The sequence below is a fragment of the Delphinapterus leucas genome, unplaced genomic scaffold (genome assembly GCF_059928025.1).
Source record: "Delphinapterus leucas isolate spDelLeu-1000000601 "Yukka" unplaced genomic scaffold, BTC_Dleu_Yukka2 spDelLeu_asBTCV2_sq25, whole genome shotgun sequence".
Classification (NCBI taxonomy): Eukaryota; Metazoa; Chordata; class Mammalia; order Artiodactyla; family Monodontidae; genus Delphinapterus; species Delphinapterus leucas.
The window spans coordinates 18,431,026-18,458,270 of record NW_028322234.1 but is presented as its reverse complement, the minus strand read 5'-3'; the positions used below and the strand labels follow the sequence as shown (position 1 = coordinate 18,458,270).

At 60.3% G+C, this 27,245-nt stretch overlaps 2 protein-coding genes across 12 annotated transcripts; both read left to right on the top strand.

Moving 5' to 3' along the window:
• Window positions 1-417: 417 nt before the first annotated feature.
• On the top strand, window positions 418-21,168 carry DAZAP1 (DAZ associated protein 1). 11 transcript variants are annotated; one of them, XM_022565613.3, is made up of 13 exons: window positions 424-649; window positions 7,048-7,288; window positions 7,664-7,704; window positions 8,188-8,354; window positions 8,628-8,693; window positions 10,154-10,264; window positions 11,090-11,138; window positions 14,194-14,276; window positions 16,582-16,735; window positions 17,668-17,697; window positions 17,797-17,937; window positions 18,726-18,902; window positions 20,271-21,168. In XM_022565613.3, the coding sequence occupies exons 4-13, from the start codon at window positions 8,241-8,243 to the stop codon at window positions 20,441-20,443; spliced, it is 1,098 nt and encodes a 365-aa protein (XP_022421321.1). In that variant the 5' UTR covers window positions 424-649; window positions 7,048-7,288; window positions 7,664-7,704; window positions 8,188-8,240; the 3' UTR covers window positions 20,444-21,168. The 11 variants fall into 11 exon arrangements, with proteins under 11 accessions (XP_022421323.1, XP_022421321.1, XP_022421320.1 ...); XM_089905779.1 differs by lacking the exon at window positions 424-649 and adding an exon at window positions 3,772-4,177; XM_089905780.1 differs by lacking the exon at window positions 424-649 and adding an exon at window positions 4,184-5,722.
• Window positions 21,169-24,238: 3,070 nt separating this feature from the next.
• Window positions 24,239-25,990, top strand: RPS15 (ribosomal protein S15). The gene is made up of 4 exons (XM_089905900.1): window positions 24,239-24,496; window positions 24,628-24,713; window positions 25,514-25,748; window positions 25,832-25,990. The coding sequence occupies exons 1-4, from the start codon at window positions 24,239-24,241 to the stop codon at window positions 25,943-25,945; spliced, it is 693 nt and encodes a 230-aa protein (XP_089762026.1). The 3' UTR covers window positions 25,946-25,990.
• The last annotated feature ends 1,255 nt before the right edge of the window (window positions 25,991-27,245 follow it).

Below are 27,245 nucleotides of genomic sequence, written 5' to 3'. Positions count from 1 at the left end.
CCGAAGCCTCCCGCGGCCCGGCGGGGTGCGGGCGTGGCCTCTTCCCACGGCTGACCCCATGCGTGGCCCCGCCCCGCACTCGAGACTGAACAAGGAAGCCGCAGCCGCGCCTGCGCCCCGCGGTGCCTAGCCCCGAGCGCCCGGCCGCGCACGCGCCCCGCGCCGCCGCGCACGCACGCACGCTCGCAGCACGCGCACGCACGCGGCTCGCTCCGAGCGCTCTCCTCCTCGGGGCGGGGCCGGCGCCGGCGCGCGGGACTCCACTTCCCAACGTGCCCCGCGGCGACGCTTGCTGTCGCCGAGGAGGAAGGCCGTCGCGCGGCGGCCAAGCGGCGGCGGCGCGGGCCCCGCCGCACGCACGCACGCACGCACACGGGGCGCACCCCTGGCTCCGCCCCCGGAGGCCCCGTGCGGGAGCGCGCCCGGGCGAGCGCAGGGCGGCGGCGCGGGCGCGGGGACGCGCGGTGACCGTTGGCGCTGAGGGGAGGAGGCAGCGCGGCCGCCGCCGTTGCGCAGATCCGGGCCGCGGCTGTGGGGAGGGCGCCGGGGCCAGTGACCTTCCGGAGGCGGGAGCGAGCCAGGGGGCCCGGACGCCGAGCGCCTTCGCCGCCGCCGCCGCCATGAACAACTCGGGCGCCGACGAGATCGGGTGAGGACGCGCCGGCCCGCGCCGCCGCCTCGGCCGGCCCCCGCCCAGACCCGCCCGGCCCGTCAAGGTCACGCCGCGGGGCCGTGCCGAGCCGGCGGCCGGGAGCCCGGGGGCGCGATGGGCCGGGGGCCCCTGGGGGGACCTGAGGGTCCGGACGCCCCGCCGCCTCGTGGCCGGGGACCCCGAGCGGGAACCGGGGGTCCGGGGAGTTCTGTGGGTCCGGGCGCCCCGCCGTCTCGTGGCCGGGGACCCCGAGCCTCAACGGGGGGATCCGGGGAGTCCTGGGGGTCCGGGTGTCCCACCGCCTCGTGGTCGGGGAGCCCGAACCTCCACCGGGGGATCCGGGGAGTCCTGGAGGTCCGGACGCCCCGTCGCTTCCTGGCCAGGAACCCCGAGCCTCACCTGGGGGTCCCTGCTGTTTCCTGACTGGGGGAGACCCCGCCGCCGAGCCGGAGTTTACCGCAGGGAGACCCTCGATCGGGAACCCGGGGTGTGGGGGGGTCCGGGGCACCCTGTCTGCCCCCGCGCCTGGATTTCTCGCTGGGCGGGGGGGGGGGCGGGACCGTCCCCGTGCTCGTGCTTTTCCTCGGGGACCTCGAACAGGAACCTGTGGGGTCCAGGGAGCCCCTAGCCCGTGCACGAACTTGGCGGGTCAGCGCACGTGGCGGCCCGGTCGGTGGGGGGGGGGTTCCAGTTCTGCCGCCGCCCAGCTTATCCCACTCGGGACTCAGCGAGTGCCCACTCCACCATCTACTCTCCTCCCAAGTGTAGTTTCGCAAACCGAAGGCCCGAGGGCCAAGGTCATGGGGGGCCGTCCCCGGTCTGCAAGCAGCGCACCCCGCAGTGTCCACCATCTCAGCGCCTCCGCGCCACCTGATGGGGTGTCTGCAACTGTTGTTTTTATGTTGCTGGAGCCCCTTCCTGCTCAGCCCCCACCTAACCCCCATGGGCGGGTTTAAGATAAAGAGAAAGAGAAACTTGGGAGGTGGACAGACAGGCTTGCTCCTGAGGTCTTTCTCCTTGGTGCAACTGTTAGTGAGAGAAGATTTGTTATAGCTAAGTTTCCCTTTTAATTATAGTCTTGCCTAATGCTAAACGAGCTGGAGAGGAGAGTGATCCCACAGGAGCTAGGAAATCCCATTCTGCCCTAGTCTAGGGGTTTGGTCTAGTTTTCTTTGCAGAGACTGGTTTCTACAGCATCAGCGTAATTTTACGGTTAAATTCTTTTTGCGGAGATGGCAAAACAGCCTGGGCTGGGTTTCCGAGGCCTTGTGTACATTTCTCCGTGCACTTAGCGTTGAACAGATGTGGTGTTTACAAAACGCTTGATTTGGTGAGTAAGTCATTGTTGGCTGGTGGGTGGCTGGCCTCACTGAGCCCCTGCCAGGTTCCAGCAGCACGTTACACCATAGGACATAAAGTGTGTTTTGTGGGCTCCCCCTCCAGAACCCCACAGCATTTAGAGGACCAGAAAGAAGGCGTGTAGCTCCTAGCCTGCTTTGTTTAGGAAAGACGTACAGGCACTGGAAGTCTGAGCTGTGTGTCGGGTAAGTGAAAAGTTGCAGCGCTTCCGCTGGGAAACTAGGATGTGGGCAGAAAGAAAGTTGCGGCGAAAGGGGCAGGACCTGAGGGAGCGGCAGCAGCAGGTCTTCCACAGCCACATGGGCCTCTTTTCCTGACAGCCAAGCCTTTTGCGGCCAAGAGGCTGACTTCTTTAGGCCTGGGCTGCCTTTTCTCTCGCCTGGGAAGGCAGGGAGCCTCCAGATCCAAGAGGCCTGCCCCTCGGTGTGCCCTCGAGGAGACGGCCAGAAAGGGGTCCCTGGCGGTTCACCCCTACAGCTTGTACCAACCCCTGGGAGATGGTGGAGCAAGGATCCAAGGCTGGGTCTGAAGGGTCCCACCCTTGGCACCGCAGACCCACCCCAGACCCATAGGCAGCTTGGGGAGGCCGCAGAGCAAGTAGCAGAACCAGGATCAGGATCAGGGACCTGCCTGGCCACGTTTCCCTCGCCACCCTGGTGAATGCACCCAGGTTACCTGAGTTCTAAAGTTGTAGATGTCAGGTGTCCCAGAAACTTTATTGCTTTGCCCCAAAACATTGGTCAGTTTCTGTTTTCTGTGGGAGGCTTGTTTCCGTTTGCTGTTGGAAGTCCGGGTCCACCTTGACTTCCTTACTCTGTGTGGCTGTTCTAGTTCAGTGCTCGTGACCTCATCCGGCTCCCTGGTGATGGGCCCTCTTGGAGTTTCCCGTGGGGGGGGAACCACCGTTGCCCACTTGGGGTGGTCACCGTGTGGGAGCGTGCGTCATGCTCAGACGAAGTGGTAGCTATGTTATGGGGATGTGACGGTCTCACTGATCGCTGACGACACCCACCCTCCCCTCAGACTTCCTTCGCTTTGGTGTCTGGTCAGCCCCTCCCGAGCGGCTCCCAGGCCAGAGGGGCGGCTCCACTGTCGAAGGTACCTGCATCCTCAGGAAGTGGGTGGATGCCTGGGGTGCCGCCCCATCGGGGATCTGCACTTTTGAGTTTGAGCCTTTGAAGGCAAAGCTTCCCTGCGTCTGGACTGTACAGGGGCTGGTGAGGCCACTGCTTTTAGTTCATGTTTTCGTCATCTTGGTTGTCACAGTGGCCCGAGCAGAGCCGGGGCGGGTCTTGAGGGCAGAGGTCCAATAGGAGCAGCAGGTGTCACGTGTGGCCTCGTGGAGCCAGGTGCCACGGGCGGGCAGATGTCCTCCCTCCTGGGCCGCCCGGCGGGACAGGTGCTCACCTTGCTGAGGGCCGGGGAGCGGTCAGGGTTGTGTCCCGGTCTCCTCCGTGGCCTTGGAGAGTCAGCTTAAAGAGGGGTCCCCGGACTGAGGTTCTGGGGGCTGATGTGTCATGGAGCCGGAGAGGAGTTTGAGGGGGGTTTTATCTGGCAGATGTGGTTCTGCTGGTGTTCCCCCGGGCTGGTGAGACAGGGACCCTTGGATGTGACTGAGGGGAGGGGAGGGTCCCAGGGCGAGGAGGGACCTGGGGGAGGGGAGGGAAAGCAGCACTGGGTCTCTGGAGAGAGGTGTGGGCACGGCTGCTCAGGACAGAAACGCGGGAGGTGGGTGATGGGGGGGGGCACATGAGGGCTCAGGTGACTTAGCACTGGAGGGGTCCTGGGGTGGAGCCTGTGGGTCCCTCATGGGCGTGGCTCTTTCTGGAATGGTTACTTGCGGAGGCTTTGAACGCAGAGAGCCTTCTGTTGAGCTCTGGCTGGCCCCGTGGGTGTAGACCGGGAGCACGCAGGGCCGAGCTTCCTGAGGCCTGTGGGCGTGAGCACACTTTGGGGGGGCTGCTGTGTGGTGGGGCAAGAGGTGTCTCCTGCCCTGTAGGGGTGGGGGTGGAGGGCGTTTTCTCTGGGGCTTCTCTCTTGCATTTTGGAGCTGTCTTGGGCTCTGCAGGGTGTGGAACAGCATCCCTGGCCCCCACCCCCTCGATGCCAGAAGCCACAGATGTCCCCAGACGTGGTCCAGTGTCCCCTGGGGGCAGGATTGTCCAGGTGAGACCCCTGTTTGGGAGCATTTGCTCTTTGAGGCCTGGTTCCCAGTGTGTCCATGCCGCTCGCTTCCGTGGGTTAGGACGTGTGTCCCAGGGGTGTTTGGACGCCTGTACAGTTGGCTGTGAAGCTGGGGGTTGCTCTGCTTGACTCCCTTCTGGTTCTGGCCGTTGCAGTGGGCCCAGCACCTGGACCTGGTGGCGTGCTGCCCTCTGTGCAGGGCCCCTCCTCAGAACCCCTGCCCTGGGTTGCGCTGGACCTCTGTAGCTTCAGCTCTGACCCCTCCCTTGGCAGGGCACACCGAGGCTTAGAAGGGTCAGGGGACTCGGCCAAGGTCACTCCCAGGGTGGCCAGGCTAGAATTGGGGGCACCCCTGCAGGGGAGCGCGGCTGTGTTTCGGCGGAGGTCGCTGTCTGGGGGACTCCGGCCGGCGGGGGTTGGTGGGCTGTGGTGTCTTTTGGGAGCTGGCGCGCCTCCCACGTGCTCAGCGAAGGTCAGCCCAGGCTTTCCATGTGTTGTGTGGCCCCATAGTTTGTGAGAGGTGATCTCACCGGCCGGTGGAGGGAAGCCCGGCCTTCGGAGTGAGATCCCTGCCCCGACCACTGTCTTTGGGGTGTCCAGTCTGTCACAGCAGAAGGACTGGAAGTGGGGTGGCTTCCTGGCTGCAGAAAGGCGTGAACACAGGCTGTCGAGGAGAGGGCTGCCTGCCGGACCGTGTGAGGGGTCCTGGCCTTGGCCCCCTGTCCTCCTGGGTGCGGCATGTGGTACCTGCCATGGGCAGCCTGGGCCGGGGAAGCCACCGGAGCCTGACTTTCTGGTGTACATACCACACAGTTGCCCTAAAGTACCCAGAGCAAGGACAGGGGAGTCATCCAGAGCAGGTTTCCATTCAGCAGCCGGAAGAGGGTGAGTGTTTCCCAGACCCCAGCACCCAGTCACTTGTGCCAAACCCCTTCCTGGAGGAAGGCAGCGATCCCATCCTGGCAGTTGGGGTGCATACCCCGGCAGCCAGCACTGACTGCAGACCTCCCCTTGGGTCTCCAGGGATGGAAGGGTGTGACAGAGCCAGGAGGTCCCCTGGGGGCGGGGCGGGGTCTGTGGGAGGGCCCCCCAGTTTCCAACTTCAGCTGAGTGATGACTCTGGCACCCTTCATAGCAGGGAAGGGCTGGAGAGAGGCTGCCACGCAGGGTCAGCTGACCCTTCATCTGCTGAGTTGTGTGTAAACGCCCAGAAAGGCCTGAGGTCATCTGGTGCCAAGCAAGTCTGTCTGGGCCACCCCCCGACGGCAGCAGGGTGGGCAGAGCCCGGCGCCCTGTGCAGGTGTGTTGGCTGTGATACCGGCGATGGCGCCAAGTCTGCCTAGAGCCCCCAAGTCCCTGCCACCGCGAGTCAGCGAGGTCTCCCTGGGCCTTCCGGAACCTTCCATCTGCAGACAGGGAGCAGGAGGAAAGGAAATATATAAAGCACCCAGCACAGCGCTGGCATGGGGTCTCCGGTCACATAGAGCTCTCTCCTGTGCCAGCTGTGCTCCTGGCATCTTCTCAGGGGTGAGCAGCTTTCGCCTCCTAGTTTATATAACTTGGGACTCGCAGAGCAGTGACAGGAGCGGGGGCACAGTCGCCACGATCTCCTCACGCCGGCCCCGCTGCATGCTTTCCATGCCACGTTCCAGCCCTGTGCGCCTCTGGACGCTCCTGTGTGTCCTGTTTTCCAAGAACAGAAACATTTTCTAAATACAGCACAGTGATAAAATCAGGAAGCACATATCAACACCATATCATCATCTAATACACAGGGCAGATTCTGGTTTTGTCAATTTGCACAGGTGATGGCCTTTCTCTCTCTTTTCCCTTTAACATCTGATTTTGAAATTTAAACGAGGGCTGGAACCTGGACTGGTCAGACCAGTTCCTTCCTCCTCAGCGGCATGGGGGTTGGGTTGCTTGGAGGGACTGGCTGACAACCTTCCTGTCCTGATCACATGCAGGCTAAACAGAGGTGGGTATTCCTCTAAGTGAGTTGGCGTTTGTCTCAGGTTTTTTGAGAATGCTCCAGCTCCTTTGTTTCTTCAAGCTGCTTTTCCACAACAAACCCGTTTGTGCTTGTGCCCAAGGCCTGGGCACAGAGGCGGTCCATTGCCAGCCTCAGGGCCCTTTGGTCATTGCCTGCCTGGGTGCCAGGCCCTGGGGCAGTGGGGCATAGCTGCGGGCTGTACTCCCCAGGGTCTCTGGGAGGCAGGAGGAGCCTGGTCTGACCTCGCAGGGGTGCGTAGGGGACAGGACAGGAAGGTCACGAGGCCCAGGTGTGAGCTGGCCTCCCGATCCAGAAACGCGCTCTGTGTCGGGGGACGGGGGCATGTTGAGGATGGCAGGGGCCACCTGTCTGGGGTGGGGAAATTGTTTCTTCCACACTGAGTTTCTCTCCCCCAGGCAGAAAGCCGCAGTGGGAGGGACCCCTGAGTGCGGCTAGGGCCACTGCCCTGCAAGGGTCTGTCCTTGCATCCCGGCTGCCGGTTTTCGGGTGCTCGGGGGCTCAGCGCGCTCAGCCTCGGGGGGCTGTTTTGTCTTCACGCCAAGCAAGGTGGGGTTGGCTGTGGATGGGGACAGTGCCTGGGTGCTGTTCCAAGGGTGACGGTGTCATTCCTTTCCCCATGGCGGCAGGTGGGATGGAGAGCCCCGTCCCCTGCCTGCCCTATCACACCTGCCCCGGATCGGGTTGGGAGCCTGCAGCACAGGGCACCTCTCCGTTCACTTAGGCCCAGCCAGCCTGAAAGTGGCGGGCACTGGAAGGCTCCTGGGTTCTGGACCCGCCCTGGGACTATGTGGACACTAGGCAGGGAGGCCACCGGAAGTTTTCCTCTCAAACATTCTAGGGCACCTGTCCAAAAGGACAGCCCGGGCCACCCTGCCACGTCTGAGCTCCAGGGACCTCCCCAGTGATTTGTGGGTCCTTACTTGTGACCACGTGCTGCATATCCCAGCTTTGTCCTAAAGCCCTCATCCCCGCTGTCGTCCGAGTTTGTTGCGTGGGATCTCAGCTCTGGACTTGGAAACCTTTGGTGTTTGCTGAGCAGTTGGGAAGCTGCCCCGTGATCCTGCTCCCAAACTGGCACGGTAGGGGGTGCCGTCGGTCTCTCTTTTCTTACTGTGGTTGAGGTCAGCGTGTACATGCGACTTGGGATGTTCTAACCCTCACCCCCGCCCCGTGGGCAGATCTTGGAGGCCTCTTTCATGCCTTTGACTGATGAGGCTGGGCCATGGCCGTGCCCCGGGTTACCACCTTAGGGTAGGCCAGATGGTCGGCACCTTGGGCAGAACCCTCTTTTTTTGCGGGGGGCGCTGTGCCATGCAGCCTGCGGGATCTTAGTTCCCCGTCCAGGGCTTGAACCCAGGCCACGACAGTGAGCGCCGAGTCCTAACCACTGGATCACCGGGGAGTTCCCAGGGCAGAACCCTCTTGACCCTGAATGTTTTCTCGTTGCATTGCAGGAAGCTCTTCGTGGGCGGTCTTGACTGGAGCACCACCCAAGGTAGGTGCGAATGGACCTCGGTCTTTGGATTGTGTGAATTGTCTTTAATTCCTGACTTATTTATTGTCTTGGTTTCTGGGAAGGGGCACTTGATCAGGAGTTGATGGGGGCAGAGATGAATGATGGTGGGCTTTGGAACTTGATCTCGTCCTGATGCTTCATGGTCATGGTCATGGTCACAGTCGGGGAGGGTGGCCAGCTCTGAAGGCAGAGGCTGTTGGCGTGTGGAGGTGGAGCCAGGAGGGCTAGGGATCCGCTGGCTCTGCCTACTTAGCTGTGGCCTTTTTTCTTCCCGCGGAGATGGGGTGCACCTTCCCTTCCCTGGCGCCCCGTCCTTCACCCTCTCTGCTGCCCCCATGTCAGTGGATCAGCCAGTTTAAAGGTTCCTAGTTGCACACTTTACAGGTCAGGCTGATGGGCTGGGAGTGTGTGACCTGCCTAATGCCCTGCTGTGCATGTGCGTGTGTCTCGATCTTTGAGCAGAGACGCTGCGCAGCTACTTTTCCCAGTATGGAGAGGTCGTGGACTGCGTGATCATGAAAGACAAGACAACCAACCAGTCTCGAGGCTTTGGGTTCGTCAAATTCAAAGACCCAAACTGCGTGGGCACAGTGCTGGCCAGCAGACCACACACCCTCGATGGCCGAAACGTGAGTGCCGGTCCCCGAAGAAAGCTCTCTGTCTTGTTGTGTGTGGCTCCTGGGCGTGCCTCTGTGCCCGAGCTGTGGTGTGTGTGTGTCGAGGACTGCTTTCCCGTGGGGTTGGTTTGAAGGGGTTAAGGCTCTGAGCTTAGACTGGGCGCTGGGCCAGGATGCGGCCCGGGCCACCTGATGGGCCCTGTGCCCCTGGCCCTGCTGCTCACACCTTCTCTCTGGGGGAAGCAAGCCTCCTGTTCACCACTGCTCCTTTGAAACTTCCAACAGATCGACCCAAAGCCCTGTACGCCTCGGGGGATGCAGCCGGAGAGGACGCGGCCGAAGGAAGGCTGGGTAAGGGGCTGGGGGCTCCTGCTGGGTGTCCTGCAGCCGCTGATGCGAGGGGAGCTGTGTCTCCGACCTGGGTCCTTGCTCACTCAGACTGAGCAACAGGAGGGCTTCCAGCATGAGGTTGAGCAGCTGAGAACGGCGCGGGTCGATTCGGTGTTGGAAGTTTTTTATCTTGTAGCCGAGAAGTTTCTTATTAGTCTACCTTGCAAACGACGGCTCACAGCCATCTGTCGTTAGGAACCTTCCGTTGTATCCGCGCCGACTGCTCCTGGCCCCCCACCCCCCACCCCCCACCACTCAGCGCTCTGCTGACTGCTCCCCTCCAGGGAGGAGGCCTGCTGAGTTCAGAACCCACCTTTGGACTCTGAGCCGCGTGTGCCCCCCGGCGCCAGGCCAGCCGTCACCCAGAGTGCCCTGTCCTCGAGGAAAGCCCTGCTGGATGGGCTGGCCTGGGGGCTGTGCGGGGCTGGGGCCTGGGCACCTGCATTTCCATCAGGGGCCTCAGACCAAGGGCGTATTTTTCCCGCTTTCTGTTAGGAAATATCAAATACAGAAAAAGAGTGGTACAGTGAACACCTAAATAAAACACTGCCCAGATTCATCAGTGGTCAGCATCAGTGATCTACACAGCCGTCCCTCGGTGGGATCTGCGGGGACTGCTTCCAGGACCCCCGAGGTGACCAGAATCCACAGACGCTTAAGTCCCTTATGTAAAATGGCCTGTAACCTACGCACGTCCTCCTGTGCACTTTAAACCATCTCTGGATGACTCATGATACCTGATACAGTGTAAATAGTTGGCTGGTGTGCGGCAAATTCAAGTTTTGCTTTGTGGAACTTTGTGGAATTTTTTTTTCTGAATATTTTTGATCCACGGTTGGTGGAATCCAAGGACGCAGAACCCGTGGCTGCGGAGGCCGGCCGTGTGTGTACCCACCTCCGCGCCTGCCCCTGCCGCTGGCACCCTGCCCCCACGCCCAAAAGTGCAGCCTCTGCGTCCCCAGCTGCTGGTGTCTGGGGGGGTGGGAGGAGGTGGCAGCGCGGGGTGTCCATAGAGAGCGGGGTCCGGGCCAGAAGGCGGAAGAGGTGGCAACTGAGCCTCAGTTACCAGAGCTTTCCCCTCTCCACCATCTGTGCGTCACCAGCTTACACACTGCCCCTGGAAGCGAGCCTGGTCTGCCAGTTTGGTTTGTGCAGGCCACCCTGGTACTCGTTCTCCTCTCCTAAAGCCCTGGGTTCCACACCGCAGAGCTGGCAGGCGCCATGGGTGGGCGTGCTTGGGGCGCCCCATCCTCTGTCGGCGGGTGGACGCGTTCATTCGTACAGCGGCCGTTGCGGTTTTCTGGACTCACTGGGCTCCTGGGGTGTCTGGTCTGACCTTCAGAGGCCATACCGTGCACAGCAGCGGGGAGTGTTAGGAAGTTTCCCCACGTGAACTAACCATCTTCTCCTCCTTGAAACAGCAGAAAGGACCCAGGAGTGATAACAGTAAATCAAATAAGATATTTGTCGGTGGAATTCCTCACAATTGTGGTGAGACAGAGCTCAGGGAATACTTCAAGAAATTCGGAGTGGTGAGTTCTCCCTGCACCAGCAGCAGGTCGGTCAGGGCGGGAGTGGCGCAGCCCTGTGTCCTGGGGAGGCTGAGCCTGGCACAAAGCAGACCAAAGCCCCATCCATTCCCTGCGTGGCCAGTTACCATCCCAGGAGAGGGCTTACTGTAAATGGGGCAGACTGACCTCCTGGAAGGCCCTCGGGTCGGTTGTAGCCACTGTGGTGGGAAGCTCTAGATGGTGTCAGGAAGAAGGGGCTGGGCTTGGGTGAGGCTTCCGCCCCCTCCCCTAGGATGGGGGGCGGGTGGGTTTGTTTTCTGGAAGAGGCTAAAAAACTTTGGGGAGCTGAGTTCTAGCGGGGCAGACAGGACACAGGCAGGACTTAGGGGGCCAGTGGGCTGGGAGGCTGTCCCCTCATCCGAAGCAGAGACACGAAGTCCCCCCAGGCTTCCACCGGCCACGCGTGCCCCGGCTGCAGCGTGGTTGCCTGGTGGTACCTGTTTGTACCCAGGGCCTGGCAGGAACTTGTGCGGAGCGGACGAGGAAGGGAACGTGGTGGCCCAGCCAGGCCAGGGACTCTGATCCCGGGTGGGAGGTCCTGGCTCTCGTCTCCCCACTGGAGCGTGGGGCCTGGGCCCCTGGTGACCCGCCACCTACCCTGCCCCGTGAGCACCCCTCGGCCTGCTCTCGGCCCCGTGGGTCTCAGAGCCCAGGAAGCCGGCCTTTTGCCTCGGAACTTCCTGCACTCGGCAGGCAGTCCCAGGCAGCGGGGGCCGGGAGTGTTGTAGGCAGATGTGCCTGTGCCACCTGCAGACCTGGGCCCTCAGACGCCCATCTCCCTTCCAGGTCACGGAAGTGGTCATGATCTACGACGCGGAAAAGCAGAGGCCTCGAGGTAAAAGAGATGGAGTTTGTCCCTGGCCTTCCCCTCAGATGGCAAACTATCTCACAATTAGGTGGTGGTTGTAGCGAGCCTTGCCTCAGGAGAGGGTGGTTTGGAGACTGAAGTCCATTCCCACGCAGCCCCAGCCTGTCTGCTTCCCAAGGGCAGGCGGTACAACCTTTTTTTTTTTTTTTTTTTTTTTTTTTTTTTTTTTAAAGCTCGTTCTTTTGAAGTTTTTACAACTTGGCATGAATTTCAACATGGTTTATGTTTTTAAGGGTGTCCCGAAAGATTAGTCTTTCTTTTAAATTGTGAACTTCCTCAATTACGACCGTCTCCTGTTTTAAGTTCACTCCAGCGAAGTCAGGAGTCTCATTTCATGTCGTCAGGCTAGGTCTGCCCCAGCTCGGCTTGAACGTGGAGTTCCCTTGATCCATCCCATGCTTTTTTCTTCTTTTCTTGTTCTTTTTTCCGTAAGTCCCCTAAGTCGGCGGGGCGGGTGGGAGGAGGGCAAGGAGCCGCCCCAGTGCACCCACACCAGCCTCCCCCAGCCGCCACCTGCACGTCCACTGTGGTTTGCGGGGCTGGGACACTGGGCGCCCAATTTCCGTGCCCTTTGTTTTTCTTTCTTTTTTTTTTTTTTTCCCCCTGGCTGCTGCTATGTGTCCCTGCCTCTGTCCCTGTTTTGGTTCCTGAACCGCTTTTGGGCCGGCCTTGTGAGCTAGGTGCGCCAGGCCCTGCGGCCCCTGCCCAGCCCCTCGAGGCATCCAAGCGTGGCCGGCGCCGCCCACAGCATGCGCCCGCCATGCTGGAGAATAGTTTGCCATTTGAACCTCATCCTCCTCTTCCTCCATGATTAAGTAACGTATCCTCACTTCATGTCGATTAAGCTGTTAAGTCTTAGTCTTAATTTTAATGTAGACGTACATGCTTAGTGACATACTTAAGTGTTTCATAGTAAAGTACAGTAATGTTAAGTAAGTTGTTTTTCCTTTTCTCTCTGTGAATTGTTTGTGATTAACGATATCTCTTTAGATTTCTCTTCTCCAGGTGCTAAATTATATCACACAGGTACAGGCCAGTCCCGCAGTCAGAGGAGGGAGCGGGCTTTGCTCCAGTGGGGTGTAAACGAAGTTTCAGTGTGTTTCTGTTCCGCTTCCTCAGCGGTGATGTCGCCTCTTGACAGACAGACGCATCCCTAGAAGCCCCGCCCTGGGGCTCCTTCCCCACGACTCACCGCCTCTTGCACTCTAAGGACCGCGAGCCCTGTGGCTTCAGACACTCCTGCACTTGGAGAAAACGTTCACTTTTTCACATGCCGTTCATCACCCATGTTGTGTTCCACCATTTGCCTCTGATCTTGGGACGCCTTGGGACGCGGGGGTCCCGAGGCTGCTCTTAGTCACCCCGTGGGCCGCCTGTGGTCCTCAGCCCGGGCCTGGGGGCGCCAGGCGGCCGGGGCGGGGTCTGGGCAGGAGGGGCTGCGGGAGAGCGCTCGGGGCTCGCCCCTCGGCCCCGTTCCCATGTAGCTCCTGCCATCATCCTCCGCCGTGGGGCTTGGCGAGTCCCTGCGCGGCCCCCAGTGCTAGGCGGGTGGAGGGTGGGAGCCGCGCCAGAGCCAGCAGTTGGTCAGCGGGCTCCCCGAGAGCTCGTCCCTACTTTCTCTCCTTCCTGAGTCTTCTCCGAAGCCTCCCTCCCTCCCTCCCTCCTCCCTCCTTCCCTCCTTCCCTCCTTCCCTCCTCCCCTCCTCCCTCCCCCCTCCCTCCTCCCTGTCCCTCGGTCCATCTGAGGCTCCCTGTCCCCGCCCCGGGCTCAGTCCCCACACACCTCAGCCGCTGCCTTTGCTCCCTCATGCCCTCCCGCGTGCCTGCCACTGCGGCCTGTCTCCTCCGGTCTGTTCACATTTCCTCCCCACGCCGTGTGCAGGTCCTGTGTGCGTGTGTCACGCTCAGGCACGCGCGTGTGCGGAGAGGGCGCGCCTCCCTGAGAGGCTGCCGCCTACCGTTCTGAGCTGCCTTCCCTCCTCCATCCTTCTCCCACCACAGTCCTGCCAGGAGTCTTTCCACACGGTCCACACAACTGTGCTCCCGCATCCTTCTTTGCTCAGCTTGAGAGGCCTGGAGGCAGCTGCTCCTTCCTGGGCGCTCCCTCCCCTGCCGCCAGGGGCTGCCCCCGCCCCCTGCGTCCAGCCCCCTGCGTCCACCTCCTGCGGTGCTCCGTGCCCCTCCCCCCACACCCATCTTCCGCCCCTTCTGGGCCCTCGTCCTTCCCCTGGCCTGTCCTTTGTTGTTCGGGGTCTTCCGGCAGCTGGCTGCCGTGGGGGGCCTGTAGTGCTCAGCACAGATGGGCCCTGGGGAGCCAGAGCAGCAGCCTGAGGGCTGGACACTCCACGCTAGCCAGGCAGCCGCGCTCACCAGACCAGCAAACTTCGTTTATACTGCACTCTCTTGTGTTTGGGAAACGCTAAATTGTTTTTCCCTTTGAAATTGTCCTTTTGATGACATGGTGCCTCTTGCTCTTGCTGCCGACAGCAGTGTTTGACCTGCTGGAACCCACTGTGGCCTGTATCTCTGTGTATTTATGCAGCTACGTATAGATAGACACCTGTATACATACGTACGTTACCTTGGCAGGACTCCTCGGGCTTACCCAACAGCGTTGGGCAAGCTTGGCGAGGCTCTAACTGGTAGAGACGTACCTCTGTTAAGGCGCTAGAACAATGTACGGCTGCTGTCAGCACTAGCTGCAAAGCGACTGCCAGCCGAGGGGGAGGACCCTGGGTTTCAGAAAAGCAGAAGCGCACCCACGACACACTTGGGGCTGCCCGCCAGCCGGGCCCTCACCGCCCTGCTGTCCGGGCTGCTGCTAAGATGCGCCCCTGTGGTTCCACGGTCATCTCTGTGGAGGAAGCGGCGTCTGGGCTGAGACGTGCTCATGCCCCACAGCCTCGCACACTTGCTTCGCTGAAACCCTCGGTCGATCCCTCGGCCCGTCCCTAATACTGTTCATCATCCTGTTTTGTGTCACAACACCCTGCTACCTTGATTCACTCTTCGTCGTTGGCTAGGTTTTGGATTTATTACTTTCGAGGACGAACAATCAGTGGACCAGGCTGTCAACATGCATTTTCACGACATCATGGGCAAAAAAGTGTGTAGTTGTAGTTTTATTTTACCTTAAGACCAAACTAAGTCTTAGGCAACCTAGGGATTTCACTGGAGAGGAAATCCCTTGACAGGAGGAGGGCCGGGCTAGTCATCCCGGGACCCCCAGCTGGGGGTCGGACCCGGTTCTGGGAGCCCCTGGCTCTAGAGCCCCTGGGGGGCGGCCGGCGGGGCGGGCAGGCTGGCGTCCAGTGAAGTCACGGGTTGCCTCAGGCTTGGTTTCAGTGACCACTCCTTCAGATGTGTGTCCCCTCCCCTCCCCTCCCGTCCCACGCCGGCCCCGTAAAGTGCCGGGCCGTGAACCTTTGAGAACAGGTTCCGTGTAAAACTGAAGGCAACGTAAACATCCTGAAGGATTGGTTTCCAAATTGGGTCACTTACTGTGAACTCGGTACCGGCCACATGCTCCTGATAGTTCTTAACTCCATGCAGTCAAGTGACCTCTGGTGTTTCATCTTCATACTGTGTTGCTGCCACGGAGGGAGCCTCTCGGGAGGTGGCCCGACCCCTCATTTTCCGGCCCTGAGCTTGCTGAGAACTCGGCTTTCACCTGAGTAACTGGTGGGGGGCTGTGCAGTCGGCCAGGCTGCCGCCCCTCCCAGGCCCTCGGCTTGTCCTCGTCCCCTCGGCAAGCCCAGCCCTTCTGCTGGAGCCCTGCGTCGGCTGAGACGTGGAGGGAGTCTGGCCCCAGGGGCACCCCCCCCCCCGCCCCTTCGCTTTACAGATGGGCGGCTGACTCAGTTCCACGCGAACCTGACTGTGCAGGAGACACAGTCATGCTCTCAGTTTGAGACGTTCATTGATGCTCCTAGTTTAAGGTTAGCTTGCAGATTCCAAGGGTGTGCGCTGTTATGAACACACGTTCAGAAGAGCCCGTGTCTCATGTTTTAAGGTCCTGTGGCGTTTACAACTGGGGAGAAGTGAGGTCCTCCTTCAGGGACAGAGAGGCCCGCTCAGTGCACGGATCTGCTCCCAGGGGCAGAGTCCAGCTCCAGTCCCGTCTCGAAGGGCTGGGGCCCACCTGTAATTAAAAGCTAAGGGCAGAATAGGAAGACTAAAAGAATATATATACTTCTTAAATCACAGGGCTGCTTTGCTTTGTAAGCAGGAACCAAATTCCCTTAAGGAAAGTGTGAAGACTCATTAATTTGAGTTCTTTGAAATGGGTCCTCTGGTCCTGCTTTCGCACCGCCCTGAGCTACTGGGGATTTTGTTCCTGTCCATGGAGCATCCTCGGGGCATCGGAAGGTGGGGTCTTTGTGCCTCTGTCCCCCGCCTGTCTGTCCTCTCCCAGGAACGCCTTTAGGCAGAATTGATGGGATTCTGAATACAGGATGCTTGGCGCACCAGGCTGTGAGACCCCAAGGACGACTCCAAGTGAATTCATTGTCTCTTTCTCCTTGCTAAAATTTATCCTACAAACAAGAATAACTGGGGATTCTAGAATGCTAACGCAGCCCTGGAATCGGGGGTCTTTGCTGTCAGTCGGCCCACATTGGAAAGGCTGTGTAGGTGGGGCTAGGCCTGGTGGGATGGGTACCTCGGTCCCCTTGTCCCACCCTCCACATGCTGTGGCTCCTGGCACGTCCAAAAGCGGAAGGGTCCTGGGCTGCTGACCTAACACAGTATGAAGATTGCTTACTGATTCAAATGTCCATTTTATTGCATGTTTGTTTACTTTTTTTGTTAGATGTAATGTAAGATTCTCTTATCACATCCATTCCCTCTGACATTATTTTGAGTTAATTGAGATTCTTTAAGCGTTAGCCTGGGGAAGGTAAGTCTTTATCTTCCATTAGACATTTTAAATAAAAAACCTAAGTAAACCAACTGTGTTTCTCAGGTATGAGCTGAAGGGCGAAGGCAGGGCGGGGGCTTTGGAGAGGGCCTGCACGGCTGGCTGGGGGGGCCAAGAGGAGGGCCACGATGGTTGGCCTGAGCCTGACCTGCGTGACCCTGGGTTGACACTGCCCCTTAACTTGACTGAAAGGCCCCTGTCACGCACAGAACTCTGCGGACTCTTGGCCCTCAGCCCTGCTCTGCAGTGGGTGGGGCTTCATGTGACTTACAGTTGGATCTGTTGTACCTGAGAAACATTTTTTAGACAAAAGAATTTTAAAAACTTTTTTAAGAAAAAAAGTTACTGGCCTAAATAAGGTTTATAGTTAAGTATTTAGTTTTAAGTCATAATAAGATGCTAAGTGTAGTTGTAAGTTATCTGAGGGTGTGTCTGAAGGGAAGGGGGTCTGAGACCCTCAGCATCTCCCTAAACCAGAGCTCGATTTGTCTAGGTGGAAGTTAAACGGGCCGAGCCACGGGACAGCAAAAGCCAAGCGCCAGGCCAGCCGGGGGCCAGCCAGTGGGGCAGCCGGGTCGTGCCCAGTGCCGCCAACGGCTGGGCAGGTCAGCCCCCGCCCACGTGGCAGCAGGGGTATGGCCCGCAAGGTAAGGCTGGCGTCCCTCCCGACGGGCCCATCCACAGCTGGGATGCGCCCACTGGCACGCGTGCGGGCTGTGGGGGCCGGAACCTGCGCCAGGGCCCCTCCCTGTCCAGGGCTGGGTGGGTCTGTCCCATCTGCCGCCCACGGGCGCTGGGAGTGCTGGGCTGGTGCCTCCGGCGGAGGTCGGAGATGTGTCTCCAAGGGCAGGTGCCACGAGGCCGGAGTGGGAGATGGACGTGGCTGACTGTCTCGCAGGCTCTGGTCGGAGGCTCTGGGGAGAGCGGGGTTTCCACCCAGCGGGGAGGAAGCATGGAGTCCTGCCTCTTGAGCCCTTTGGGTCTATTCCAGCTCCCTGGGCTGTGGGCCCTCCGTGTGGGGCTGGCAGAGCTTTTACGGACAGCTTTGCGGGGAGGCTTGGGGTGGCCAGGGGCCCCGAGCCAGGATCCAGGAGCCTCCATTCCCTTTAGAAACCTAGAGAAGGAACACTGTACAGGGAAGGGCACCGGGCGCCCCCAAGCTCATAGACCCGTTTCTGCATGGCCCCAGGCTTTATTCCTGGTCTCTCCAGGGCTGGCTTTTAGAATGGTTTTTATTGCAAAACAAGCCACGGCTGTAGGGGACCATCTAGTGAGACCAGATGCCCTCGCACCTACAAGCAGGGGAAGAACCAGCGCTTGGCCGGAGGCCGCCCTGGCTTCCTGCCTCCCAGCCTGAGTCCCACACATGCGACTGAGTCCCTGCTCTGTGGGCGTCCCCGCCCTCCCGACCGAGGGGCTGCTTGGAAGGGCTGGGGCCATGCGACCCAAGGAAGGCTCCCCTCTGACGTCTCCCCTGCACCCGTGATGCGTCAGGACACCAGGTCCCGCGGGGGGCGGGGGTCCCCAGTCCACGCCACGGCGCTGACGCAGCACCCACCCCTCTCTGTTTTCCCCGCAGGGATGTGGGTGCCAGCAGGACAGGCGATCGGTGAGTCCCTGTTGGGAGGAGATGGAGAGAACAGGGTGTGAAACTGGTGGATGGGGCTGGGGGCTTCTGCCCGCCCTCATCCTGCTCTCTGTGTTCCAGGTGGCTACGGACCGCCCCCCGCAGGAAGAGGAGCCCCCCCGCCGCCTCCGCCCTTCACCTCTTACATCGTGTCTACCCCTCCTGGAGGGTTCCCCCCTCCCCAGGGCTTCCCCCAGGGCTACGGCGCGCCCCCGCAGTTCAGTAAGTGGCCGCGGGCCCTGTTGGGGGGTGGCGGGGGGGGGGCTGGGAGTTGTCGGGCACAGAGACCCTCCCCCTCCCCCACCCTCTTGCTCACCTTAATCCCTTGGGACCTGCTCTCCGTGCTTCACTTGAGGGGGCTTGATTCACTTGCTTTGTGCCCAGCTGTAATTGAAGAGGCGCCCCTGGAGGGCTGGGGCGGGCCTTCCGTCCCCCAGCACCATGGGTAGAGGGGGTGTGGCCACACGTGGTGACCGTGTGTCGATCAGGAAAGAGAAGTGCCTCACCTGATCCTGTAGGGCCGACAAGCAGCCACTTGAGTGTGTCGTTTGGCCGGCAGGAAGTGTCTTCTGCCTTCCTTCCCTCGTGTTCCTTGGGGCGGCGTGCTCAGCAGCTCCCTGTGGCCAGGGACCCGGGACCGGGCAGTGCAGCCCTGTAGCCCGGACCAGGGCCTGCGGGCCACCTGATGACCGCGCGTCCTTACAGGAGGGGCGCCTGCTCCCGGCGCAGCCCCCGGCCAGTTTCATTTCTGATGAGGAAGAGCGGGGCGCCCTTCATGGACGGCTCACAACTTCCCGCCTTCCCAAGGCCACCCGGCCTGCGGCCCCACCCCGCTAGGCGTGTGCTGCCAGGCTGGCCGCTGGTCGGGCTCTGCCCGGTGGGGGTCGTTTCCTCGGCTGTGGGCCCGGCCTGTGGGCGTCCTCGAGGCCTGGCTGCTGGGTGGAGGTGGTCTGGGCGGCTCCCTGAGGGCGAGCACCGTGTCTGTGTCTGTCTTTCCTGTCTGCCTGCAGGTTTTGGCTACGGGCCTCCACCTCCCCCACCGGATCAGTTCGCCCCCCCGGGGGTCCCCCCACCACCGGCCACTCCGGGGGCTGCACCTCTGGCCTTCCCGCCGCCTCCGTCTCAGGCCGCCCCGGACATGAGCAAACCGCCGTCGGCGCAGCCCGACTTCCCGTACAGCCAGTATGGTGAGTGCCTCGCTCCCCGCATCCACGCACCGCGGCTCGAGCGGGCCTGAAGCAGGCGCTTGGTTTCTGGGGTCTCGGCCAGGGCGCTGGTGCGGAGGAGCATCCGCGGCTGGCAGGCGTCCGGGGCCTTGTGCCTGGGGGCGCCCCGGTGGGCCCTGCCGCCTTGGGTGTCTGGGTTTGTAGGGCGCAGGGCGGGTGTGAGGGCCATGCGACGTCAGCATTGTGCATCCCCAAGGGTGCTTGCCAGGTGGATGCTGGAGCCCGGGGTCCGCACCCATCAGAGGAGCTCCTGTGGGGACAGGGTGGGCCTGGGGCTCTGCTGGCGCTGAACAGACGCCCCCAGCACCCCTACACCGCACGCTCTTGTTCCCCTGGAGGCCTTGCCCGGCCGTGGTCCCTGAGCATGTGGGTTCTCGCCTCACCCGGAGCAGGACGTGGCGGTGGTGGCGGGTGTGGGGTCGCCGGCCCCCGGTGGGGGTGTGCGAGCGACAGCGCGTGTGCCTCTCCCCGCCCCTGCTCCTCTGCCGAGGCCGCCTGGGGCAGTCAGCCTGGTCTCGTCTCTTGCCAGGCCTGGGTACCTCTTCTCCAGAGCCGCCAGGCTTCGGCCCTCACTTTGTTTACACTCTTATGGTCAGGCTGAGCAGTGATGTGGCCTAGGTAGGTGGCGCCTCCTCCTCCACGGTCCCCACTGCCTGCGCCCGGGCCACGATGTCGCCTCCTCTGCCATCCTGGGCGGGGGTGGACTCTGCGGTGCCCTCGGGGACGGGCCCTTGCCGGGGCAAGGATCTCGGCCGGCCACCGCCCGGCTAGCCCCGAGCTCTCCTTCCATGGGGCAGCACGGTGGGCGTTTGGGCCCCCGGGACGGCCCCCTCCACCGCGCATGGTGTGGGTCTGCTCCTGCTTGGAGGAGGGGCTGCCCAACCTGGAGGGGCTGTGCAGGCAGCACCGTCAGGGCCAAGCTCTGTACCTGTACCTCAGGCTGGCCTGTCACGTTTCCTCCCATCCTGAAATCTGTGCTGAGTCCATCCTGTGGTCCACCCTGTGGTCCACCCGAGGACAAGCTTTCTAGAAGCCTGTGGTCCACCAAGACAGGCCAGATCATCTGTGTCTCCAGGCTCAAGGGCCTCTCCAGCCGTGAGGGCAGGGCAGTGAGTGGGGAAAGGGGCTGAGAGCAGACGGGACAGACGAGGGGTCCGAGGGGTCTCAGAGCTGCTTTTCTTTCTGTGCAAGACAGCTGCCCAGGGTCCTGCCAAGGCTCCCAGGTGGGCCCTCCACCCTCCGGGTCCATGCCTTGCCCCGCGCAGGGCCCTGGCCATGGGTGCCAGTGGGAGCGGAAGTGGTCCCAACTCACTGAGCCCTTCCCCGCAGGTTACGGACAGGACTTGGCGGGCTTCGGACAGGGCTTCTCAGACCCCAGCCAGCAGCCCCCCTCCTACGGGGGCCCCTCGGTGCCCGGCTCGGGGGGTCCCCCCGCCGGCGGAAGTGGCTTTGGACGCGGTCAGAACCACAACGTACAAGGATTCCACCCCTACCGACGCTAGCCGTAGCACCTTGAGGATGTCGGGCGGCTGAGGCCAGGATTCAAACTTGTGAACTCGTGACAATCACAAACTTGGGGAAAATACCAACTGGAGTGTGGGGGGCTTCTGGCGGTGGCTGTGGGCATCTGGACCGAAGTTTTTAAACGTATTATTTCTCTAACCCATCAGCTCAATAAAAAAGTCACTGGTTCAACAACAGGGTTAAAAAAATTCTTCAGCTTTAATTCAAAACTTCAGGTTTCTTTTTCTTCCTTTTTTTTGCAATTATTTTCCTGAGCCTTTATTTTACCGTATATTGTAAACTTTTATGTTAAAGAAAAAAATATACATTTACAAATTGTGAGATTTTTAAGAGAAATTTTCTACAATGTATACTCGCTTATTTTTTAATTTAAAACAGGGTTTCTGTCGGCACTGGTGGAGGTGAGGGGCGTTTTTAGTCCCTCACTCCTGGCTTTGAGGGTTGGGACTCGTTGGTCCAGAAACTCTGGGAGCTTAAAGAAGAAATCTACTGAGTGTGTTTTGTTTTTTGTTTATTCTTTGCTTTTGTCGACTGGCGTGCCTGGCCATGTCTGCAGGTGCGCCGTGGGGCCACGCTCGCCTGCGTCCGCTCTGGTGTCAAGGACCAGGAGGAGGCCGGGCCAGCCCATCTCCCGCGCTTGGGGCTTTAGGGCGTCCCCGCTGACCGGTTTGAATAAAGAAAGTGCGTTTGGATTAGAAACCCACGCTGTGTCTGTTATTCCCTCTGCTTAGAGGAGCCCCTTTCCGTGTGGGGAGCCCGGGCCCTCTTCGGCAGGTCTGGGGCTTTGGGGGATCTGGTCTGGTGGTGGTGGGGTGCCTGGTCAGAGCTGCAGATGCACTGTGAGGGACCCTGGGTCCCAGGGTTCAGAGGCCACTTGCCAGGCTCCGAGGAAGAGACGTCTGCACACACGTGGGTGGGACTGGCCAGGCCACCCCCGCCCCTGCGGGAGTGACACCTGGACTGTGGCCTTGGGCGGGCCGCTCATCTTTCCATGAAGTGGGCCGTGGACATGGGTTGGGGCTGTCGGCACCCCCAGTTCAGGGCCGGTGGTGTGCAGCTCAGGGAGCTGAAGGTCGTCATGGTGGGCACTTGGTGGGGCCCAGCTGTTGTTCACAGGGCCCGAGAGGCAGGGCCAGGCCTGGGCAGTGGAGCAGCTCGAGTCCTAGCCAAGGGGGATCCCAGAGATGCAGAGGGAACCTGGGGGCCAGGGAGGCGGGGTGGGACGAGTTCCCACCTGCAGAGTCTCCTCTGCCACGTGAAGTGACGGGGCCGTTCTGTCGTCGTAAAAACAACAATCAAGATTTCAGGACATAAATCCTGGATGGCTCCAGTGTGCCAGGCTTGAGAATGCGGTGAACTAGACAGCTGGAGAGCCCCAGCCCAGTGCACTTTGAGGGGGAAGGGAAGCTTGGCTCAGCCCAGAAAGCCAGTGAAACGGGCATCTTCTCCCCCAGACCCAAGACGACCCTCCAAGACTGCACCCCTCCTCCTCCCATCCCTCCGGTTCACAGAAGCAGCAGGGTCAGGCAGAGTGGGGGGCCTCGTGCCCGCACCCTCCAGTCCCCACCGCGTGTCGTCGCATTGTTAAAAGTTAGCTCCTTACATCAACAAGATGAATTCTCTGCAAAATTACAGTCTCTTGGCCAAAGGGTGCCGTGCTATCATTTAAGGGCCTTCCAGCCAGCCAGGAGCTCCCAGGACCACGTTTGCCTCCGTAAACTTGGGCAAGCCCGCTTCGCACCTTCACACCCTGATAGACACTTCCTGCAGTCCCAAACACAGTGATTGTACCCCACTGGGGCACGGAGGGACGTCACCTCCTTCGCGTGAAGCCTAATTGGTTACCGCCCCCCCCCGCCCCGCCCCGTTGTGGAAATAGCTGAGGAGGGCTCAGACTTCCCGTCCCCTCCAGGCCAGCCCCAGCTCCCCCCAAAGCCACTTGGTCGGTAGGGGGCCGGAGACAGTCACCTCGTGCCCCACACGCAAACTGAGTGAGGGCAAATTGAGTGAGGCGCGGTGGAGTCATGTGGCGGGGGGAGGGGAGGGCATTGGCCTTTTCTCTTGTTTTATCTTCTCATTCCTACCTCAGGGCCTTTGCACATTCACTCCCTCTTCCAGGACCTCAGCCTCCCTGCAGGGCTGGTTGCATCCTCTATCTATTCATGGGGCTTACTCCTGCCAAATGTTTAACTGTTTTCTATGTATCACGTCTTTTTGTTCTTGTATGCCTCTATTACGGCTTTCTTTTGCATTCAGTGACTATTTTCTAGTGTAGCTAGAAAATTAATTCTTTTAATTTTTTTCATTGTGCTTTTTGAGTTTTTAGGGGGTTGTTCTATAGTTTACCACACACATCTGTTGGGTTGCTTTTCACTGTGACAAAATATAAGATTGGTAGGGGACTTCCCTGGTGGTCCAGTGGCTAAGACTCCGCACTTTCACTGCAGGGGGCACAGGTTTGATCCCTGGTTAGGGAACTAAGATCCACATGCCACGCAGCCAAAAAAAAAAAAATTAAAAAAATACAAGATTGGCCATTTTTAACTGCTTTGTAAGTGCACAGCTCAGTGGCATTAAGTACATGCACATTGTTGTGCAACCATCCCCACCATCATCTCCAGAACTTTCTCTTCCCAAACTGAAACTCTTAACTCCCCATCCTCCTCTCCTAGCCCCTGACCCCCACCATCTACTTCCTGCCTCTGGATTTGGGTCCTCTGGGGACCTCACATGGGTGGGATTATACAGTATTTTGTCCTTCTATGTCTGGATTCTCTCACTGATGTCCTCAAGTTCCATCCACATTGTAGCATGTGTCAAAATTTCCTTCCTTTTTAAGGCTCAATTATATTTCACTGTGTGGGTGGACCTCATTGTGTTTATCCCTCATTCATGGATGGACACTTGGGTTGTTTCCACCTTTTGGCTACTGTGAATCATGCTGCTGTGAACATGGGTGTGCAAATCTGTTGGAGTCCCTGCTTTCAGTTCTTTGGGGTATGCACGCAGGAGTGGGATTGCTGGGCCACATGGTACCACATACATCTTAATGTACCAGAATTGCCTTCAGATGGACACTTGTTCCAGTGACTATTGAAAGCGTACTCCTATATAGCTCTCATCCCTCGGCCCGTCCTTGCTCTTCTTGTTAGACATATTACATGCTTATGTGTTGCAAACCTAGCACTGCAATGTTGCAGTTGTTACTTTATATCGATATAAGTTCGTCTGTTAAAGGCTGGCTGGTCCCTATCAGGGAAGCCGTTTCTGACCATCTGTGCAAAGCCACTGTCCCAACCCCCCGAGTTTCCTTTTGGCTCAGATATCTGTATGACCTTGTTTCTTACGGGTCTGTCTCGCCCACTGGGACGCGAGCTCCCTAGGGGAGGGCCAGTCCCGAACCCAGACAACGCGCTTACTGCAAACAGGCACTCCATAAACACTTTTTTACGTGGATTTCATTATGGAGATTAAGGAGCACGAATATGAGTTTCCAAAACGGGCGGCGACGCGTCCCACGTCCCCCAGTTGAGGAAGGGGCTCCCAAATACTAGGCGGCCGGCTCCAGCCTGGGGGGTCCCAGCACCCAAGGTTGGCAGAGGCTCCTTTATTCCTCGCAGCCAGCGCTCTGGCCTCCGGACAGCAGAGGGCGCGCGTCCTCCGTTGGGAAAGCGGAAGCGCAAGCGCGCGCAGCCCGGGGGCGGGGCACGTGAGAGGCCGCGAGATAACTGCGCAGGCGCAGAAAGGACGATCTTTTCTGAAGAGCCGACCAGATGGTGAGTGCTGCGGTGAATGTGTCCGTCCCGGGCCCATCCGGCGCCATCCGAGCTCTGGGCGCGCAGTGGAGGCCGGGGTCAGGCCGCGCGGCTGCGGCAGCCTCCTGCAGGCCTCTGGAACCGCCGCCGGACATGGGGGCGCGGGGCGGGCCTGCTGGGTGTCGGAACGACCCGGGTCAGGGAAGGCCTGTGTCGGCCCGCTTGTCCCAGCCGAGCCCCCGTAGCCCCGGGCCGCCCCAGGACGGGCCCGAGGTGGTGCGTCCCCGTGGGCTTCCGTGCCCGGGAGGGCCGCACGTTTCTCGGTGGGAGCCGCGGGCCCGGTTATGCCGCCGCAGGCTGGGAGATGGGTCTCGGGGTCCCGCTCACCAGTATCCCGGCCCGCGCAGGCGGAAGTGGAGCAGAAGAAGAAGCGGACCTTCCGCAAGTTCACCTACCGCGGCGTGGACCTCGACCAGCTGCTGGACATGTCCTAGTAAGTGGCGGCCGGGCAGGGGAGGGGGATGGCGGCGGCGGGGGTGCCCGAGGGCTGGGGGCTGCAGCCTGACCTGCGGCCGCGGCCGTAGACCGTGTGTAAAGGAGAGGGCGGGGCTGCGTGCGGATAAAACTCCACGTGGAGACGTTGAGGATCGAATTTAAAAGGATTTCTATGCGTCCTCTTTGGACGTGTTTTCGTCCACTCGGAAATGTAAACGCTGTCCTAGCTCGCGAGCCTCTTGAGATCGGGCAGCTGCAGGCTGGGATTTGGTACGTGGGCGGGAGTTTGCCGATCTCTGGTATAAGGTTTGGCTGGAGGAGATGGAAGCTTTTAGGCAGGGTGGGTGCGACGACCTGGCCCCCAGATGGGGAGGGAGGCTTGCGGACAGCCAGGGACGCCTTTTTTCCTGGAGGTGTACGCGGGTCTGGCTCGGAGGGGCCGGCTTCCTGGGGGCACAGCACAGGGTCCTCGTTGGCTGTGGGTTTCTCAGGGTGGCCCCGCTCCTGGGTTCTTGAGGCCTTCGGGGCAGAGCAGTTTGCCCGTGAAGTTCGGCGGCTTCGCCGCCTCACCTGAGCTACCTCTTTTCCTGGCTCGGCTTCATCGTTTGTAGACAGCGGGGGCGGGGGGCGGTTCTTGAACCGGAGGGCTTTATCCCGAACATTCGGTGCGGGTGCCGTGGGCCCTGGCCGGGCTGCGAGTGTTGCTTTGGGGGCCCTACGGGAAGCGGGAATGTCAGTGGGCGGGCGGTGAGGGTGAGCCGGGTCTCAGGCCTCCCGCTCTGTGCGCTGTGCCTGCAGTGAACAGCTGATGCAGCTGTACAGCGCGCGGCAGCGGCGGCGGCTGAACCGCGGCCTCCGGAGGAAGCAGCACTCGCTGCTGAAGCGGCTGCGCAAGGCCAAGAAGGAGGCGCCGCCCATGGAGAAGCCGGAGGTGGTGAAGACGCACCTGCGCGACATGATCATCCTGCCCGAGATGGTGGGCAGCATGGTGGGCGTCTACAATGGCAAGACTTTCAACCAGGTGGAAATCAAGGTGCGTGTGGGCTGTGCTGGGCCGGGGTGGGCGGGGCGTGGCCACCCACGCCCGCCTGACCACCCTGCTCCCTTCTTCCTCAGCCTGAGATGATCGGCCACTACCTAGGCGAGTTCTCCATCACCTACAAGCCTGTGAAGCATGGCCGGCCCGGCATTGGGGCCACCCACTCCTCCCGCTTCATCCCCCTTAAGTAGGCTGCTGGCCAATAAAGGTAGAGACTCGTCTAGTCCCGAGTGCGACCAGTCCTTCCCACGTGTGGTGCTTCCGGTCCACCCCCCAGGGAAGGGGGCTGGGCCTGGTCACAAAACCTGGAGGCTCAGGTGGGTCACGGGCCATTGTTGGACAGCGTGTGGCCCTGGGTTTCCTGCTGTAGACACAGCCCCTCCGGTAGGCTGAGGCTAGGGAATGGGTGGGTTGGGCTCTGTGCTAAGTCCCGGGATGTCCAGGGGCCTGCGCTGCCTGCATCGGTGCCTCCTCTCGGCTCTCCCTGTGCTCCTGATCAGCTTCCGAAAACCACAGTAACTCCGGGGCCCCGAGCCTTGGATTGAGCCTTCCTGGGGTGTCCTGTGGGTGGGGTCTCCACCGTGTTCCCTAAGTCTTCCTGGTCAGATCTTGTTTCCTTCACGATGGGAAAGATGGCAGATGCCCCAGTGGATGGACAGGCACCGTGACTGTCCAAGTAGCAGTGAGGCCCTGAGGGGTCCCTACGACTTGCTGATGGGATGTGGAAGAAAGTGGATGGGACTCCCAGGTTCTGGCCTGAGCTACTGGAAGGCTGGAGTTGCCATCAGCCAAGGTGGGGAGCAGGGGGGTGTCCTGCAGGTGGCCTTTAGGCACCCAAGTCTGCACCTCAGTTTAGAATGTGAGGGGTGGCCACAGTCCAGCCATGGAGGTGGGGAGGAGATGGTTGAAAGGAGCTTCTCCCCCTGTGACTGCTGCTCTGGGCTCCTTTTCCGGAATTTCAGTTTTAACGTAATTTGCTTGTACTGTTATATCTTGGTTTGGAGTTAAATTGAACAGAAAGCACAGCTCATCATGTGTAACCTCGAGTGGAGAAGGCAGGACACAGATTGCGTGACAGGATTAAGCACTCGGGTTGGCCCAGTTTGGCAGAAGGACCCAAGTGCTGAGACTAGATTCTCTGCAGTCTGTTTTATGTCCCTGATTCATGGAGGGCTCCTTTAAACCCTTAAGGAGAAGAGAGCAACCCGTTAGGAACAGGGCTGATGTATAAACAGACAGACGTCAAAATGCTGCTGGACCTCTAGTTCCTAACGCGCACATGCCAGGAGCCAGAGCCCTGCAGAAACCATGAGCTTCCGTGGGCTGAGAAAGGACAGGTGGGCCTGACCTACACCTGGCAGGAGGGAAGGATGAGTGGGGAAGGCAGCCCGTGGGTCCAGCGCACTAGATAGGACACCTGGGTGATGGCAAAGGTGAGAAGTGAGGGGCTGGCAGCCCATTCAATGGATAGAACACTGACACACTTGTGGA

Coding starts and splice junctions, on each gene's coding strand:
- DAZAP1 (XM_089905776.1), top strand. CDS start 4,131: ATGTCCCCAGACGTGGTCCAGTGTCCCCTGGGGGCAGGATTGTCCAG. Junction 7,705..8,187: donor TGACTGGAGCACCACCCAAG/GTAGGTGCGAAT, acceptor ATCTTTGAGCAG/AGACGCTGCGCAGCTACTTT. Junction 17,698..17,796: donor GCCAGCAGGACAGGCGATCG/GTGAGTCCCTGT, acceptor TCTGTGTTCCAG/GTGGCTACGGACCGCCCCCC.
- RPS15 (XM_089905900.1), top strand. CDS start 24,239: ATGGTGAGTGCTGCGGTGAATGTGTCCGTCCCGGGCCCATCCGGCGCC. Junction 24,497..24,627: donor CCCAGGACGGGCCCGAGGTG/GTGCGTCCCCGT, acceptor CGGCCCGCGCAG/GCGGAAGTGGAGCAGAAGAA. Junction 25,749..25,831: donor TCAACCAGGTGGAAATCAAG/GTGCGTGTGGGC, acceptor CTTCTTCCTCAG/CCTGAGATGATCGGCCACTA.